Here is a 19,117-nt window from a genome sequence, read left to right on the forward strand (position 1 = left end):
CACCTGATGAAGTTAGTTATAATTCACTAAAGCTGATGCCTTTAATAAAATTTCTGGTCATAAAAAATGATACCAGGCTCCTGATTTACCATAACCTACCCTGCTCATCTCCCCCTCCTAGAGCATTGCCATCAAAGCAGTGGTGAAATGTAAAATTTGTTACTACCAATTCTGTGGGCACACGGGGTGGGGGGGTGGGTAATGTGGGTGTGGCCAATTTTTTTTCCCTTTTAAAACCATTTTTTTAAACCATTTTGTAAAAAAATGCTTTTAAAAGCCTCTGACGATCCCAACTGAGTTGTCTGATCGGCAGAGGCTTTTTTTCTTTTAAAAGCCTCTGACGATCCCTGCTGAGTTGCCTGATTGGCAGAGGCTTTTTTTTCTTTTAAAAACATTTTTATACAACCTCTTCGGCCGAAGAGGTTGTAAAAAAAAATGCTTTTAAAAGCCTCTGATGATCCCAGCTGAGCCATGGGATCATCAGAGGCTTTTTTTTTTTACCTTTAAAAGCATTTTTTCTGCCAAAGAGGTTGTAGAAAAAATGCTTTTAAAAATAATTTTTTAAAAAGTCTTTGATGATGGCGCAGCTCAGCTGGGCATGGAGGGGGTAGGGATTTTTGCTACCGGTTCTCCGAACCACCCGCCGCCATCACTACTGGATCAGGCGATCCGGTCCAAACCAGGAGCATTTCACCCTTGCATCAAAGCAAGTATTTCTGCATACAAGCAGGAAGCAGCATCAAGACCCCAAATGAAATCCCAGTGGTTCCACTTGGGAAACTTCTTCTCATGAATGAGATTAGTAATTCGATGTTGCAATTTTGCAATTTCAGAAGGTCGGGAAACCCAGTCCTGATATCCACTCCACATTGCTGTTGGGATGGTGATTGCTTCAATGTCGTACAGAGGAGGAGTTGTCTGTGGGAAAAAAATGAATAATGTAGTCATCATTCACATATATTTAAATTCACGGTAATTATATTAGTTTTTAATGCTTCTATGTTACACGAAGGAATTGTCTGGGGAAAAATAAATAGCATAGTAATCAACAAGTCAATATCTTCACATACACTTGAATTCATTGATACAGTAAATTAATTTGGAGACTTCATTTTTAAAAAAAAAGACGAGAAAGAAAATTAACTGATTAAAAATTCAATCCAATAGATATCTGTTTATTATTTATCTGTTCCCTTAAGTCAACCTCAACTTTTGGTGGTTTCTTGGATGCAGTATGTATATATATTTGGTTATTTGACTTGTGGATTTCCTTGTTGCTTACCATCTAAGGACAACCCACATTAATCCTGGTTAGCAATCTAAGATCAGCAAACTTTGGTTAAGTACTCTTCTGGTACAGTGAACCTTTATAGCAATGGACTGATGTGGTATATTAATGAACAAATACATTATGATCTCAGCCCTTCTCCTTTTTCCATAGTACAGCTGAGCACAATTTTCATTTTGTTTCTCTTCACTTTAGTTTTCTTTCCTTTCTTTGGATCAGTCTAAATGAACTGATCCAAAACAAAAGCTAAAATTGACAATAAAGCCAAAACAAAAAAAACCTGATCAAATGTAATTGAAACTAAAATTATCAAATGCAACTAATACGATTATTCTTTATATATTTAATACTTTTTCCCTTCCACGCATAACTTTTTCTTCCCTTTTTTTTATTTTCCTGTTGTATATTTCCCAGTTTGTTTTACAAGCCATCAGAGAATGTGACAGGACTATAAACCTTTAAATGGACCAATATCTATGTACTGAAAGGGGCTTTCCAACAATTCTATACCAAAATTATTTCCACAATCCATTAAATTCCTACCTGGTTGTATATAACTTTGTTCTTTGAGCCATAATCATAATATTGAAATCGACCTGAGTGAGATGTCTAGAAAACAAAAGAAAACAATGTTTAGATATGTAGAGACTTTCAACAAAACACAAACTTGTGCTTCCAAAACCATAACTTTCATACCAAGCACAATTGATGAGAAAAACAGAAGTGTTTACATGTTCTTCAACTATAGATTTGTTGTATATTGTCTAAGTAACAAACTTTGACCTATCTCACCATATACCTGCAGGTCCCCAAGACAAATTTTCATTGTCTCCCAACTTTTCATTAGAACTCTTCCTTCCGCTGTAATAAAAGCACTACCTTTTAGGGTTAGAATTAAGATTAGATCATAGGTCTTTTTACATGGCAGAATGTTTTATTAGATTTAAATTGCAATGAGTGAAAGGTTGTGGATCTCAGAGAGTTCTTGATTTAGGTTTTTTTTCTATTCTATTCTATTCTGTTCTGTTCTGTTCTGTTCTGTTCTATTCTATTCTGTTCTGTTCTGTTCTGTTCTGTTCTGTTCTATTCTATTCTATTCTATTCTATTCTATTCTATTCTATTCTATTCTATTCTATTCTTCATTAATTGTTCTCACTGTCAGAAAATGTATCCTTACTTCTAGGTTGGATCTCTCTTTAACAAGCTACCACCTGTTACTTCTTGTCCTGCCCTCTGGTGCTTTGGAAAATAAGTCAACGCCCTCTTCTTTATGAAAGCCCTTCAAATATTAGAACACAGCTATGATGTCCCCTCAATCCATCCCTTTGATAGGCTAGACATACTTAGTTCCCTCAACCATTCATCATACAATTTAGTCTCTTAATATCTTTGTTTCGTATTTTGCTTATTTTATAAGGTATCAGCATCTTTTTTTGTATTGTAGTGACCACAATTAAAGTTTGTGCAGAACTATGTACTAACTGTACATAATATTGTAACTGTGACCTCACAAGTGCAGTATAAAGAGGTATTAGCACTTCTCTGATCTTGATGTTATCCATCTGTTGATGCAGTCCAGGACTGTATTCATTTTTTTGGCAGCTATGGTATATTGCTGACTTAAGTGGTGATCCACTAGGACCGTGATGGCGAACCTATGGCACGGGTGCCACAGGTGGCACGCGGAGCCATTTTGGTGGACACATAAGTGTTACCCTAGCTCAGCTCCAGCGCGCATGCACGCACCAGCCAACTGATATTCAGGCCTTCCGGTCCCACCGGAGGTCGGGAAACTGGCTGTTTCCAGCCTCCAGAAGGCTTCCGGGGAGATGGGGAAGGCTGCTTTTGCCCTCCCCAGGCTCCTAGAAAGCCTCTGGAGCCTGGGAAGGGAGAAAAACGGCTCTACTGGGCCCACCGTGCCATCGCGTGCCAAAAGCAGGGGGAAATGGGGGGGGTCACATGTGCATGCGCTGGAGGGCAGGGCGCATTGAATTATGGATGTGGGCACACACACCCACGACCACCCACTCTCCCTCCGCTTTTGGCACGTGACGGCAAAAAGGTTAGCCATCACTGCACTAGGACATCTAGATCTCTCTCACAGTGACTAGTGTTGAGCCAGGTACCACCAATTCAGTACCTATATTTTTGTTTTTTCCAGCCTAAGTGCAAGACCTTACTTTTCTCACCAAGGAACTGCATCTTGTTGGATAGGCCCCAATGCTCATGTCTAGCAAGATCTTTCTGAATCTTGAATTTATCTTCTACAGTGTTTCCCCCACCTTGGTGCAATCTGCAAATTTCATGCATTCCCATTCTATCCCATCATCTAGATCGTTTATGAAGATGCTGAACAGCACTGATTCCAAGACAAAATCTCAAGGTACTCCACTGCATGCTTCCCTCCATGTAGATGTAGTTTCATTGAGGACTAGGCACTGGTTGTTGTTGTTCAGCCAATTGCAAATCCATTTTGTGGTGATACTGTCTATCCCACATAGTAAGCTATGGTCTACTTTGTCAAATGCCTTACTGAAATCTAAGTATACAACAGCCACAGTATTTCACTGGCCCATTAATTTATTTGCTTTATCAGTGAAGTAATAAGGTTTGTCTGACCAAATCTGTTTTAATAAACCCAAACTGGCTTCTACTAATCACATTCATTTCTAGGTGCTCCCAAGTCCTTCGTTTGATTATCTTTTCCAGGATTTTCCCAGGTGTTGATATAAAGATGACTGGTCTATAATTTCCTGGATCCATTTTTCCCCTTTTTGTAGATTAGAATGACATTTTCCTCTGTGCTACAGGATGTTTGAAATATAAATTTAAGATTATTGACTCCAGGATTATGTCTACCAGCTCCTTCAGACTCCTGGGATGTAAACCATCTGGTCCAGGTGATTTGTACTTGTCAGGGTTTGGATAGGTAGTCTCTTACTAATTCTTTATCTCTTTTGACTTGTACACCTGTTCCATCTCCTTCAGTGCTGATCTGACAGATGCAAAGAAGGAATTAAGCAGTTCTACTTTCTCTCTGCTGCCTGTCGTCTTCTTGCCATCTGCTGCCATTAGTAGACCTATTGTTCCCTTGACTTTCTTCTTTTTCCTTACGTATTGAAGGAAACTTTTAAAATTACTTTTGGCATTAGTTGCTAGCTTTGGTTTATTCTGGGCTTAACTTTCCTTACACCCTCTTTGCAGATTTGGACGATTTTCTGGTATTCTGTTTTAGTTATGTGTTCCTCTTCCCATTTTATATATTTGATCTTTTTGTCCCTCGATTTTTCAGAGAGCTCTTTGTGCAGCCATGCTAGTCTCATCTGGTGTCTTTTGTGGTTGTTGTTGTTTTTCTGTGGTATTGTTTTTTTCTTGGGCCTTCGTTATCTCATTTTTCAGAGTCTCATAAGCATCTTGAACTGTTTTTCCTTTTAGGAATTCCATCCATGGAATCCTTCTTAATCTCTCAGTTTGTTGAAGTCAAGTCTCTTAAAATCTAGAATACTAGTCTGACTTGGTTCAATTACCTAGGGTTGCATTGTGGTGAATTCAAGTATGACATGTTCGTTCTCTCCCAAAGTTCCTGTAATTTCTACTCCCTCAACCATTTCATCCCTATTAGTAAGAAATAAGTCCAGTATAGCTGTCCCTTTAGTTCCCCTCTCTACCCTTTGTATGACAAAGTTGTCAACGAGGCACATCAGGAACCTGTTTGATCTCCCATTCTCTGCAGAGTTTGTTTCCCAGTTGATGTCAGGTTAGTTAAAGTCGTTATTTATTTATTTATTTATTTATTTATTTATTTATTTATTTTTCGTATTTCTATGCCGCCCACTCTCTGAGGACTCTGGGCGGCTTACAACAAAGACAACATGAACAACATATTGCCCCCAACAATCTGGGTCCTCATTTTACCCACCTCGGAAGGCTGAGTCAACCTTGAGCCAGTGAGATTTGATCTGCTGATCTGCTGAACTAGCAGCCAGCTGAAGTAGCTGCAGTACTGCACTCTAACCACTGCGCCACCTCAGCTAACTAGTTATCAAAAAGTCCTCTGGTTGGTTGGGTGACCTGTAGTACATACCTGTTGCAAAATCATTTCTTTTTCCTTTGATATTTACCTTAATACTTTTAAGAAGGCTTTTATCCTTAGTATTGTGAAGGTGTACTACGATACAACATACACACCCTTTTTTGTTAGATCTGTTCCTTTTGAATAATTTATATCCTTCTTGTTGTGTATTCCAATCATGGAGTCCCTCCCATCAAATTTCAGTAGGAGTACAAATGAAAAACCAATCTGAGCACCCAAATTCTTTGCCTTTCTGCCTATGTATTCACAGTCCATTGAAACTGATTTCAGGCTCTGAGTTGTATCATTCGTCCCAGCATAAAAGAAGGGAAAGAGATAATAATCAGTGAGTCTGATTCATTTAGTGAGACTCTCTGCCATATTTTCATAGGAATTAAAATACTTCCTTTAAGAAATGTTGTGGTGTACAAATTGGTGTCTCTGTTCCTCTGAGTAGTGAGTCACCAATCACCAAGACACACCTCTCTTTTTTTTGGTTTGTTTGTTTTGAGAAGTCTGAGCAACTTTACTCCTTATCACTGGAACATTTGACAAAGTCTTATCATTAATGTCTGTGTGTTTCCTCCCTGGGGGAGGAAATTAAATTGATTGCCCAGTTCCAAAGAGGCCAGTTCTCAAACTTTTGTTGTTGTTGTTGTTCTTTGCATGTTGTGCTGCCATCGCTCTTCCGCCTTCCCCTTCCCCTTCCCCTTCTCCTTCCTTGCTGTGCTCTGTTTGGATAGACACTTCTTTTTAATAGGAGTTTGTCATGTTTCTCATCTTCACCATTGTGTGGGAGTGTCTGAAGTTTCAGTATCTTGACCTGCCTTGAGAGTCTTCACCTTTTCTTCATGTAACAATGTAGTTAGACTCTTTGTTTTTCTTCATGCAAAATTTTACTCTGTAGTTTGTATATAACTCCACAAGAAGTAGACAATGGTTTTTCTCTTATGGCCCTGTTTATAATTCCTCAAGAAGTAGAACAGAGTCTTTATATATTACAAAAAAAAAGTTTTAAAAAATGTCTAAAAAGAGAAAAAGCTTGTAAAAATACATGTGGAAAAGCAATTTTAAATTTTAAAACATATATGTTAAAATATGTAAAAACAAAGTCTATCTAAAAATTGGTGGGCCCTGTTTATATTTCACAGGAAGTAGGCCGATAGAGTCTTTATAAATCATGTTAAAATCAGGAAAAAAGATGTAAAAATTTTTTTGAACTCTTTAGTTCAAATTAAAAATCTGATTAAAAATTAGCTTTTGGTCCCTTTTGCGGTTACTATTGAAATAATCCTTAAATCAACCAACCAAGATCTTGTGGGAGGGCCCCAAAAATTTATAGGGCAGAGTAATAAACAAAAAGAAGCAAACAAAGAGAAATCATTCACAAAAATGTAATCACTGAACTCACAGAAGAATTAGGGGCATCAAAAAATAGATTCTCCTTCTATTGCTCTTTACTCTTTTTTTTATCATTCCAAATCTGAATATCCGTTTGTCTTTCCTTTTGAAAAGAACAAAATAATGAAAAGCTACAAGGAAAGTTCTGTCTGGGATGCAGCAGCTCTTCAGGCCAAATTAATCACTCTTCAATTCCCTAATAGCTCTGTGGTTGTACAACTGTGGTACATTGATGACCTACTGCAGAATGCAAATAACAACATTTCAATTGTACTGCTATTCCATCTAGCAGATCATAGACACAATGTCAGAAAGTTGTACAGTTCTGCGTGTTTCAGGTTTTGTTTCTAAGTAATTTCATTTCACAGGGTGACCAGAGAGAGTACGTGCTATTCGCACCAAGGAAAAAGACCTAAGAACATTCTTAGGGATGGTTGGCTTTTGCAGGCCACGGATTGTGGACTGAATTCCTATCCTCAGTTATTTCAACCACAGTTAAGGGCATTGGGTAGTAGCAGGTGAATCACTTTCAAAAACCTCAAATTTGTACTTTCCTTTGCCCCTGCCTTATATCTCCTGAATTATTCTTCATTTTTCTCTACAAGACATGCATGTTCTAGGATAGATGACATACCTCTCCATGACTGTTTTTTTTTCCTAATGCTACATTGGAACAAAGCAATAAGCCAAACAAGAACAGCCAAAACCAGGAATGCCAGCCCCAAGATGATGTCAAGCCTCAACTGGACAACTGCGCTTAAATTCCTTTTTTATCCCCTCCCTGGACAACTGCTTTCTAGTTGGTTGGAACTCCTGATCCACCAAAGTCTAGTTGTGGATCAAGCTGTTGCCTTCCAATCAAGCAAAACACTACCACAAAATTAACAAAGGCAGATATGTTGAAATACTTTTTTTTTTCACTTGCAGTTACCGTACCTGACTCCAATGGACTATATTTTTCACAGAGGTGTAATCTGGGAATCGTGATAGGTACACATCAACCCGATTCTGTAAGAGAATGGTGAATTATTGAGAATTCATTTCATTTCACAGAGAAATCTTGCATTGAGAGAGTTATAGACAGCAACTTCAATGTTGCCATTGACTTCTATAGCAGCATGGCCACTTGAGAAGTCAGCGAAAGTGTCCCATTGGACAGGCCAGACGCAAACACTGACATGCATACGTCATCAATGCCTGAAGTTATCCAGCTATGTGCTTTCCACACAGTAAGTGACCACTGTGTCATGTGTGCCATGAGGTCATCAGGCGAACAATGCAAATTATGCAATGGTTGTGCAATCCTTTGAGCAATGGCCTCATATTATGCATGATGTTGCATGCCTTCCCTTCTGCCTCCTGCCCACAACAATCTGTTTTAGATCCCATGACGTGTATGGGAATTGCAAAGTCAAATTTGAATCTTAAGAAGAGGAAAGGGTTTGTTGTGGCCCGCCAGCTGCCAGCAGAGCTGGCGGCAGACTTGGACGATGAGGAGGTTGGGGAGGAACTAGGGCCAGTCCTAGAGTCTGGAGAAGGCTCTGATCAAGGCTCTGCATCAGAAAAAGAGATAGAGCCAGGACCGTCTGACATTCCCCAGCTGCCTTCAGAGTCGGAAATAAGTGGGGAAGAGGAACAGATGGGGCCTGTTCCAGATGTGCGTATGTACGGAGCTGTCAGGAGAGGAGAATAATTGAGGACCAAGAGCCGACTCGGAAAGAAAGGCACACATGGTGGTTGCAGGACAACTGTTTGGATTTCTTCCAGATGATTTATTCATCATGATTCATGCCTCAGAGACTGTTTGAGAGAGTTTAATTTACAGCTTTGTGGTTGGCAGCTCCCGGCCTGGCAATTATCCAAGGACCTGATAAGATGTGTACTTCAGTTAACGCTTGGAAGGATTATTGCCTGGACTTTTCTGTGTGTGAATGCTATGAATTCACAGTAGCTAAATAAAGAATAGTTTTTTTTCGGGACAAGGAGTCTGTTTCTTGGTTCTGTTAAGGCTGGGTCAGAACAGGGTTGTCCTGTACAATAACATCTACAAACCTCATGACAAGATTTATAGCTGCTCTACTTAATCTAGAAGGCATTAAGTATATCTGAACTTAATGCCCTTCAGATGTGTTAGGCAACTCTGATGGATTCCAGAAGTTGTATTCCTCACATAACTTGGGGCTGCCAGGTAGGAAAAACAACATAGGAATTTTGGAATGTTAAGTATTATATAGCATTTATACTCACCGAATTCAGACTTCTCTCACTGAAACCACCAACCAGAAAAAGACCTTGCTTGCAGATCATGTTTAATGGTTGGTAACTGCACATTCGAGCCAGCTGTGCTCTCAGTTTGGGGCTCAGCAAGCAGAATTCTTTTCTGCCAAATATAATCTGTACACCCATCACAAAGACAGTTCACATTTTGAATATTAATTACATGCATTTCTAAGATCACTTTGTTGCCCTAATTCAGGGGCGCTGAGTACATTCATTTTCTGAATTTCTTTCTGCTGATTGTTTCACACCATAGTATTATTTTGACAGCGCTGTCTGAATACATTGGGCAGTCTTCAAATTTGATATATAAATAACGATAAAAATAAACTCCACCCTATCCGCAACAGCCTCTATTTCAGTAAAGTTTTATGAACATGTATTTACATGTTCATAAAAGCAACCCACCTACCAGCAATGCAATGGTTATTTGCATTAATTAAAAGCATAAATAACATGCTGGTTAATACCAGCATGTTATTTATGCTTTTCTATTCTGGTTTTTTTTTAATGTTTGGACAGCACATATATTTTGAGAGCGTCAGTTGGGCAAGATCAAAAGATAAAGAAGTACAAGACTTCAGAAAGTATGATTAATGTAATCTTTGAGTAAATACAGAATCTTGGAAATCTCAAGAGGGATTTCCAATTCTCATTCATAAGGAGTTCGTTACAATGAAATTTGTTTGAAGGATTGTAAATGCTTTTTCCCAGTTTTCTTGCCATTGGAGCCTGCGTAGCTGTTGATAAAATAAGCTACCAAGAGACTCTTGACTGAGAATGTCTAATCTTCCATTACTTTCCCATCTATACACAATCTCTCACACTGAGCATATTGTGAGTGCCCACAGAAAATAATTGCTTGAAAAACTGGATGTTCCCAAAATGATTGCCATTATGAGTACAGGTAATCCTCAATTTATACCAGTTCATTTAGTGACCATTCCAAGTTGCAACGGCATTGAAAAAAGTGATCATTTTTCACACTTACGACCATTGCGGTATCCTCATAGTCACATGATCAAAATTCGGATGCTTGGCAACTGACTCATATTTATAACAGTGGTGGTGTCCCGGGTCATGTGATCACCTTTTGTGACCTTCTTACAAGCAAAGTCAATGGGGAAGCCAGATTCACTCAACAACCATGTTACTAACTTAACAGCTGCAGTGATTCGCTTAACAACTGTGGCACGAAAGGTCGCAAAATGGGGCAAAAGTCACTTAAATGTTTCACTTAGCAACAAAAATTTGGGGCTCAATTGTGGTCGTAAGTCAAGGACTATCTGTAGGACAACTATTAAAATACCATTTACTAGATGACAAATGGATGAGTCTGTCCTCTACTGCAGAAATCACCAACCTTTCCGGCTTTACGGACTGGCGGAGGGAGGAGAGGGGGTGGTTCCGCGGGAGAATCAGGCAAGTGCGCACACAAATAGATCATGCATGCACGTGCTTGCTGACTGCTTGCACAAGTGGGGATATTCATGCACGCACATGCACTTGCCCCCCACACACCTCCGTGGCCTGTTTCCAAATGGCTCACAGACCGGTAGTGGGCTGAGGCCCAGGAGTTCAGGACCCCTGCTCTATTGCTTCCTCTAATCTGCCAACATTAGTGTCTCTGGCGTGTATAAAAGCAGTCAGGATGGGGACCATATCCACAAATTGAATCCTTCCCCTTTCTATGTGCTTATGCCATCTATGAATATACAAAAGGGAAGGGCTCCAATCACATACAGTGTCAACCCTGAAGCTGGCCTGAGCGGGGCCATTTTCTGAGCTTCAGTGTTGGCACACTGGAGCTGATGGATAGGGAGCGGGGAATAGAGATAAAAGGGGTTTGTAGCCAAAACAAAATACTTTCTCCTGGGAACCAAGGACATTCCCACAAGTGGTTGGAGAGAAGATGAGTGAAGACATGATGATTGGACCAGGTGACTGATTGTTTTGGGAAGGGGGAGGGGGACTTTTACTTTTAATTAGGTGAAAACTGTGGGAATATTCAGAGTTGGTTTTCACCAGCCTGTGCCAATATGATATATCCAATAAACCAGTTCTTTGAGGAATCTACCTGCCTCAGAGTTCTATTTATTATGGGTATATTACTTGGAACCATGACATACAGTACTTGCAGCTTCCATCTTGCCTTTTTCAATCCCACCCCTAGCGCTCTATTCTCACAGGATACTAACAACTTCCCCCAGGAAAATAAAAGGCTTAGAGGCTTACCCTCAACAACGACTCTGGCAAACGTGTGATTTGCAATAGCACACTTTTCGTATCCTGAAGGGTATATAAAGGGGCCAAGGCAAAAACCATCTTGACCTTAGCTGCCAGTTGAGGTATTCTTGAAAATCCAACAAAGCCTGGAGATAAAGATTTCGGTTAGGGTCCTTTAATTTGACTTTTATTGCAATAATTGTAGGAATGTTGATTACATTTTTAATTAAGCTTGGCTCATTGGATATGGTTTACTTAGCAACAACGCAAGTGGGGTTTGTCCTTGATTTGTTCCAGAAAGTAGTTTTTACCTTCCAGATCAAGCTTAGATATTTGCTTTTTCCTGGGAAATTTCAAATTCAGAATTGGTCAGTTAAGTGCTGCCCCCTAGCTAGATCTTGTTAATAAGTACTTATTTTCTAAAATGAGGGTTAACAAAATATCAGAACGGATGTAATATATAGAAAGCAATTTCCGTAGGAGAAGTGGTATTCTCCTGAGCAACACCTCTGCATGTGAATGAGGTTATTTTCAACTGGTTATCTATTGGTAACATATAAATCAAAAGATGCTTTGATATGGCAATTGGAAAGGCCTCTGTCTTAATGCCCATTCATTGCTTTATAGTTGAATTTGCTGAATAAACATTCAGTTATGACCACCCATTGCAATGGTTGAAGAATGGAGTCCAGTTCAATTTTGCTATCAATGTATGAAGGAACATGAGAGAGATTGTGCTCAGTTTCTACAAGATCAGCAAATGTCTTGAAAGGATCTCTGTGGGTCCCAGTTTGCTTGCAAAGTATTCTCATTTGTGAACATTTCTCAAATATTTCATTTGTGAAACATTTATCTTATAAGTGTCTTATAGGAGACCCAGTTTTGTGTATTGCAGAGGTCTCTAACCCCCAAGCTAGTGGGCTGCAGCCCCTTTAGAACTGGGGCACTCACGCAACAGGCAGGTGCACATATGTGTTCTGACTCAGCCTTCGCAAGCAATGAGAAACTGCTTACTCACAAGTAAAACAACCCCCCTTTTAAAAATAGGGCAGGAACAGTTCACATCGGATAAACAAAACCAAAAGTAATTAGTCACCAATGAAAGTCTTTCCCCCTTCTGAAACCAGGCAAGATCAGTCTCTGTTCACATGAGAATTCAAGATAAAAAGTCCTTTCAATGATTAAGCCAAGCAGAACAGTAACTGTTCACTCCAGCTGAGGCAAATTCACTCCCTGTTATTTCCCACTAGGGAGACTCAGTTGACACCTCAAATACAAGTAATTAGTCCTGACAAACCTAGTTCTGGCAAAGGAATCTGACTTGATTGATGTACACTGGAAAACAAATGATTGTCTGCAACAACAGGCCGCTCCCAAACCCCTCCTATTTATTTCCCAGCCAGGGAGGGGCTGGCTAGCATCTAAACTTCTTTTCCCTGAGTACCAGCTTATTGTCTTCTGTTGCTCTCCTCTCCTCTCCTATCTATACATATGTGCATCTGGGATGGGCCCCATCTGTTCCTCCCCCTCACTCAGGCCCTAAAGACAGCCACCTCTCCGTCTGGGGGCAGACAGAAGGTCCTGGCTCTGCCTCTGATTCTGCTTCCTCATCAGAGCCTTCCAAAGGCTCCGAAGCTGGCCCAGGCTCCCCCTCCACCTCTCCATCCTCCTTGTCTGACTCTGCTGCTAGCTCTGCTGGCAGCCAACGGGATACAACAGCATGTACCTGCCACTCACAGAGAACCATCCCCTCTCCCTCCTCCTGCCAGTCACCAAGCCAGAAAGGTTGGGGACAACTGGTCTAGTGGTTAAGGCACCTGGTTAGAAAGCAAGTGACCAGGAGTTCAACTCCCACCTTGACCATTAAAGCCAGCTGAATGACTTTGGACTAATAAATAAATAAATGGAAAATTAATGGAGATAGGAAAAAGGGAGACAGGATTCCAAAGGTAAACATTTTCTCCAACATTTCTTTATTCTTGGGTTGTAATTGATGAGATTTGTCAATTAATGTTTTGATTCTGCAAACAGGTAAAAGGTATTACATCCATGAACCATGTCCAGCAAGGACTAGGAAGTGAGCTGGACTAAATGATCTCAGAAATATTTCTGATCCTTCCATTCTGGGATTTTATTAATTTTGATTCCTAGGGTAGACCTTCTTCACATAGCAATGATTTCGTTTGATTTCTGAACAGTAAATATTTCAAACATCACCAAGAATGCACAAAAATGTTGCCTTGTATAATAGTTTCATTCTCAACATACCTATATTGCAGCCTTGTGAGTGGCAGACAAAATAGAGATCCTCCTGTCCGCTTTTGTGAAGAATAAAGTTTATTATGGCAGAAAGGTCATATATGCCAATTTCGTGAAAACTGAAACCAAACACATATAATTGAGAATGAAGAGAATTTTTAGTTATTAATTCCATGTATTAGTCCTTTTCCTAAATTACTAGTAAGTGTATTTAACTAACAAAAAAAACCCCAAAATTAGCATCCTTCAGATATCTATATATTTGCCCAGGAAAAGAGAAAAACCAGAAATTTCCTTGACTCACTGGTTCTAGTTTAGTATAAAATTTATAGCTAGAATAAAACTTATAGCATATTAAAATTTAGGCATGCTTGATTTGATTTGATATGAATTGTAACTTCAATCTTAATCAAAGTTCAAATTAGTTTCAAGAGTTGATTCCATTCAATTGATTGAAAGATTTCAATGAATGGAACTGATTTAATAAAAACTAAGCACGCATGAAAACTGCTGAATTACCAATTCAATGTAAAAGTATCCAGTTCAAAGAAACATTATTCAATCCAATGCAAAAACAATTTAGTGCTAGCTAAAGAAAAAAAGATTATATAAACCAACTTCTCTTAAAACTGAAACTATGCACAGCGAATTTTTCCATAATGGTGGTTAGTTAATTGTTACCTTTTAAACATTTACATTTAATTGTAGTGTACTTTTTTCCCTTATGTTCTTTCAGATCTTGCTTTGCTTACGCTGTAACCACTTGGCTTTAGTAAAAGTAAAAGTATACCTTTTGCTACACATGGAGTCGAGTCTTTCTTTCCTAAATGCCCAAGCTGGGAGAGGCCTGACATTAATGTTCAGAAATGAAAATTTGCCTAACCTATCTCAGTATTTTTTAACTGGTACAGTGCAGAAATACATTTTCAGATTGGAAAAGTAAAGTACAAATCTAGTGAATTAAGAAATAACTATATACATTAAATATAATGATGAGTCCCAGTATTTGCACATGATCACTTGGACTTAATTTGGCTGGGATGATATAAGGCTCCTGACTTGAGTAGGTGGCTGGACTAGAAGACCTCCAAGGTCCCTTCCAGCCTATGATTCTATAGTATACATCAGCGGCCCTCTACCTTTTGGGCACCAGGAACCAGTTCCATGGAGAGAGGTTTTTCTGTGGACCGGAGGGTGCGTGGTTTTGTGTGCTGCCTGCATCCTAGGGATGGAGGCTTCCCTTGTTTGCGTGACCCAGTTTCTGGTATGCCATGGACCGGTATCGGTTCCCCGACTGGAGGTTGATGACCCCTAGCATACAGCTTTATCATTCTATTCCTCTATTTCACAAATTTAAAACGTACTTATTAAAGATGCAAATCTGGGTGAACTTGCTCCTTGAGTGGAAAGACAAACAATCAAGAAAGTTCAGGAAATGCTTGGAGATCTAGGAAAACATTGTAAAATTTGCCAGAAATGTGCCAAACATATAATTGTAGAATCGTTCAAATCAACAATCGGCGTATTAAATAGATAGTAATCTAGATCAACATAGAGTGCAAATGCTTTGGATTGCAAAAAAATGTATCGTTAAAATGTCATCTTGCAAAATGAATTCCAGTCACTTACATGCCAACTGAGCATACCTGAAATTCCAAAATTCTTCTTGGTCAATTGAGAAGTTTTGATGCCTTCTAGACCAAGTCGTTCCTCTGATATTGCCAATCCACACATCATATCCAGCATCTGCTAGTATGAAACCAAGGCTCTGATGTGGAAGGTTTGCTATCCAAACGCTGCCTTCCATAGTCAAACAATGAAGCAAGAATACGGGAGATTTGGAACCTTGTGAAGTTATGGAAATGAAAACATTCGTTACTTCCCATATGTAACAATATAGCTACTAATATAGGACTGTTCGGTTACTACATTTGAACATAGAGCCTGGTGGCGCAGTGGACTAAACTGCTGCTGTTAAAGTAGTACGTAGCTGCCAGCTGCCTGCAATTGCTGCAAGTTCAATTCTCACCAGGCTCAAAGTTGACTCAGCCTTCCATCCTTTCGAGGTAGGTAAAATGAGGACCCAGATTGTGGGGGCAATAAGCTGACTTTGTATAAAATAGAACACCGCTCGGGGGGAGGGGCCAAAAAGCCCTACTAATCCTACCTTTGTTGGATCTTGGGTGAGGGTACAGTAGAACCTCTGGTCACAGCCATAATTTGTTAGATTAATTTTGATCGCAACCAATGTTTTGGTCGGAACCTGATTTGGTCATGGTCAGAAGTGTTCCTGACCAGAGGTTCTACTTCATTTGCTTATGTATAGAGCTATCTATCTCTTTATCTCTTAAGTGCTGACATCTTCTGTGGGCTATTAAGAAAAGGTGGGGGCTGCTTTCTGTTTAAAACAACATGTTTCTCCATTTCTCATTCAGGGATATATAATATTCTGCCTTTTTTAAATATTTCTCAAATACTTCATTTTTCTAGGAGAGGGGTGGGTGCTAACTTTCTACAGACGTATGCCTGTAGGTATACCCCAACACATGTACATATATACACCAGTAGTAGGTTCCAAATCCCGTCACTACTGGTTTGCTCATGGGCGTGTGCATACTTGTCCGGGCAGGTGGGCGGAGCCTCCCACCACCGCTGCCATCGCTGCAACCCGGTTCGCCTGATCCGGGGCGAACCGGTAGCAACCCACCATTGATATACACTTACATACATACTGACCCAAATCTTGGAAGATCAACACAAACTGGGGGTCAGGGAATATTTTTTTTTCTTACTCTTTGTATGTCCTGGGATCCTGTTCAGGCTCAAGTAGTAGCCATCTTCTGTAAGGACTTCATATTCCTCTGCTGGATATCCCCAGAACTGAATTATCTCACTCTATAAGGAGGCAAAGAGAAAAATCTACCACCACCTTCTTTCAAAGCAGAAATATAAAGTTTCTGACAGTGGAAGCTAGAGTTCATGAAAAGCTTTATTGCTGAACATTAAAATATCAATGTCATTGTCCCAGTGTTTATTGTCACATAGTCAAAGCAGCATTAGCCAAATACAACAGGTTGGTATCAGCATAACTGTGAGAACAAAGGCTTTCAGAAGTACATAAGGGCTTTAGGGGAAAAAATGCTAAAGGGAAAATAAATCATTATAGTCATTTCTGATCCCATTCATGTGCCACAAAATGCTGCCTGATTGTTGGGGACCTGATATAAATCCTGAAAGGAAGTCAGGAAGCACTATTTGACAAATGAGTACAACTGAATCCCAAAATAGGAGGATTCCCCAATGTAATATTTTACTTCATGATTGACCTGTAAAATCAAAGGCTGCTTTATTGGGGTGTGAGGGAGACATTCAGACAACCACTAGACGAGAGGAAAGGGAAATCAACGTCTGCCATCTAGTGGATCTTCTTGCTATCTGCAGCCTGGGTAAAAAGGCCCTAGAAAAGGCTTGATTATATCTACAACATACATAGAAGAAAGTCACATTGAACACAATTATTAAAAATACTTTTTGAGAGTTCAACTCACAATATTCATGTGGGATTCAGGATTCATTTTTCTGATGGTTTCTACTTCTTCTGATCTCACATTTTCATATACATGAATCATAAGCAGCAATAGCCATATCGTGGAGCACCTGAAAACAGTTAAAAAATGTAGGGAAGAGTTCCAGTTCAATCTGGAAAATGCACACCTGGGTTCAAAGAGTTGTATTCCACTGTAAGCACTGTTGCAACCACAAAGCATTTGGGTGAACTATAATGTATTTAAAGGTAAATGAATCAATGGAGGGAGACGAAATCATTTTTTAAAAAAAGTTTATAACACTGCTGAGTTCTCTGGCAGAATTCCTCTGTTAATTGAATTCAATAATTCAGTCATTACATAATTCAGCTTATTCTTTACAAGCTGAAAGTTTATATATTCAGAAGCTCTTTAGCAGGTGTACAATTGCAGTATAGCCAGGAGCCAAAACCTGTACATATTCAGGGAAACCACGCAAACACACACACACACAAAACCCTCTCACACCCAAGGCTGTACATTGCTTGCCAATGTACAGCCTTTCCAAAAACAATTTGTAATGTGATATATTATTGATATATATTAGCGTGAAAATATATTTACTCATCAAGAAGCTAAGATAATAGCCTTCAAGCACTTTAAAGATGTAAGAATTCTGTGAATCTTTATCCCTTTTCCCATTATTTTTTCTAGGATAACAGGAGAGAGAAGAGCAAGAAGAGCCTTTTCATCATCAAACCTACCATATTCAATATTTAGAAAACATTGATTCAAATATTACCAACTTTCTATGTTGAGTATAATGGAAACAATAAAAATTTAAATGAGAAAAGTGGACAGGGAAAGGAGATTGCTATTTTTTTAAAGAGCTAGAATGAGATTTTAATAAAACCATCTCAGTCAACTTCCTTTAGCAGAACATGTCAGAAAGTAGATTTTCTAGTTATTCTGAATTTTAAGACATTTTGGATTAGATATTATCAGTGTAACCTTGTCAATAAGCAAACCAAAACTCACCTCAACAATCCTTTAAATTGTCCCATTGTTCTCCTTTTAAATATCAAACAATAATATTTCTCTGCTGCTATATAAAAATGATTTGAAGATAGGTTTTGCTGTGTCTTCTTGTTAATCAAGACGAAAAAATGAGTTTGCAACTTTTATTTAACGAATCCTATATGTCATGTATTGGATTCAGTCCCGCCTTTTTAATATGTGCCATATTTCATAGGTTGTCTTAATTATAAACCACCATCTGAAATATTAATATATGCACTTCGTTTTGACAGAATTTAGAAAAGCAATTTATAGTTTGGGTTTCATTGCAATTATCTTTAATGTGGCTCCTTACATTAAAAGAGAAATGTCTACATATTTAGAGAAGCATCTGCTTCTCATAGGATTTTAGTTCTACACATTCAGCAGAACCACCTTGGACAAGAAATTTGAATATAGTGTGGGAAGAAATATCCATCTGGTTCAGTTCCAAGCTGCGACTCCACTGGAAACCTGGAGGCTGATTGGAAAGATGGTTTATTGATGAAGCAGAATCACATGGGTTTGTGGTTCTGGGCAGCTGACAAAATGGAGTTGAGAGTGAGGGGGTTTTTATACCTTCTTTGAGTTTTGAATTTGAGCTTCCTGTTCAAGAACGTGTCTTCTATTGGCTGTTGTCAGATTCCTATGGGGTTATGTAGAGGTTATGTAGATATCGTAGCTGGCTCTATTGGCAAAAGAGGAGATGAAAATCCTAAGTGTTTGTCTGAGCTCCCAGGTTTGGTTGAAGTTTGGACTGCTTCTAATCCAGAGGTGGGTTTCAGTAGGTTCTGACCAGTTCTGGAGAACCGATAATGGAAATTTTGAGTAATTCGGAGAACCGGTAGTAAAAATTCTGACTGGCCCCACCCCCATCTATTCTCTGCCTCCCAAGTCCCAGCTGATCGGAAGGAAATGGGGATTTTGCAGTAACCTTCCCCTGCCATGCCCCCCAAGCCATGCCATGCCCACCAAGCCACACCAAGAGAACCGGTAGTAAAAACTTTTGAAAC

At 39.3% G+C, this 19,117-nt stretch overlaps 1 protein-coding gene across 1 annotated transcript; it reads right to left on the reverse strand.

Moving 5' to 3' along the window:
* Positions 1-690: 690 nt before the first annotated feature.
* Positions 691-18,112, reverse strand: LOC139318718 (lipase member M-like). Its single transcript, XM_070946300.1, has 10 exons — positions 18,087-18,112; positions 17,073-17,181; positions 16,317-16,419; positions 15,171-15,369; positions 13,534-13,643; positions 11,275-11,411; positions 9,010-9,156; positions 7,699-7,770; positions 1,832-1,897; positions 691-918 (listed from the first exon to the last, which is right to left on the reverse strand). The coding sequence occupies exons 1-10, from the start codon at positions 18,110-18,112 to the stop codon at positions 691-693; spliced, it is 1,197 nt and encodes a 398-aa protein (XP_070802401.1).
* Positions 18,113-19,117: the final 1,005 nt, after the last annotated feature.

The sequence above is a fragment of the Pituophis catenifer genome, unplaced genomic scaffold (genome assembly GCF_029215685.1).
Source record: "Pituophis catenifer annectens isolate HBS135680 unplaced genomic scaffold, rPitCat1.0.hap2 SCAF_6, whole genome shotgun sequence".
NCBI lineage: Eukaryota > Metazoa > Chordata > Lepidosauria > Squamata > Colubridae > Pituophis > Pituophis catenifer.

Excerpts from the sequence above, each read along its gene's own strand:
- LOC139318718 (XM_070946300.1), bottom strand. The coding sequence starts at position 18,112 with ATGGGACAATTTAAAGGATTGTTGAG. Across the intron at positions 9,157-11,274 it reads TGCCAGAGTCGTTGTTGAGG|ATTATATTTGGCAGAAAAGA; the intron begins GTAAGCCTCTAA and ends ATGGGTGTACAG. Across the intron at positions 919-1,831 it reads ACAAAGTTATATACAACCAG|ACAACTCCTCCTCTGTACGA; the intron begins GTAGGAATTTAA and ends TTTTTCCCACAG.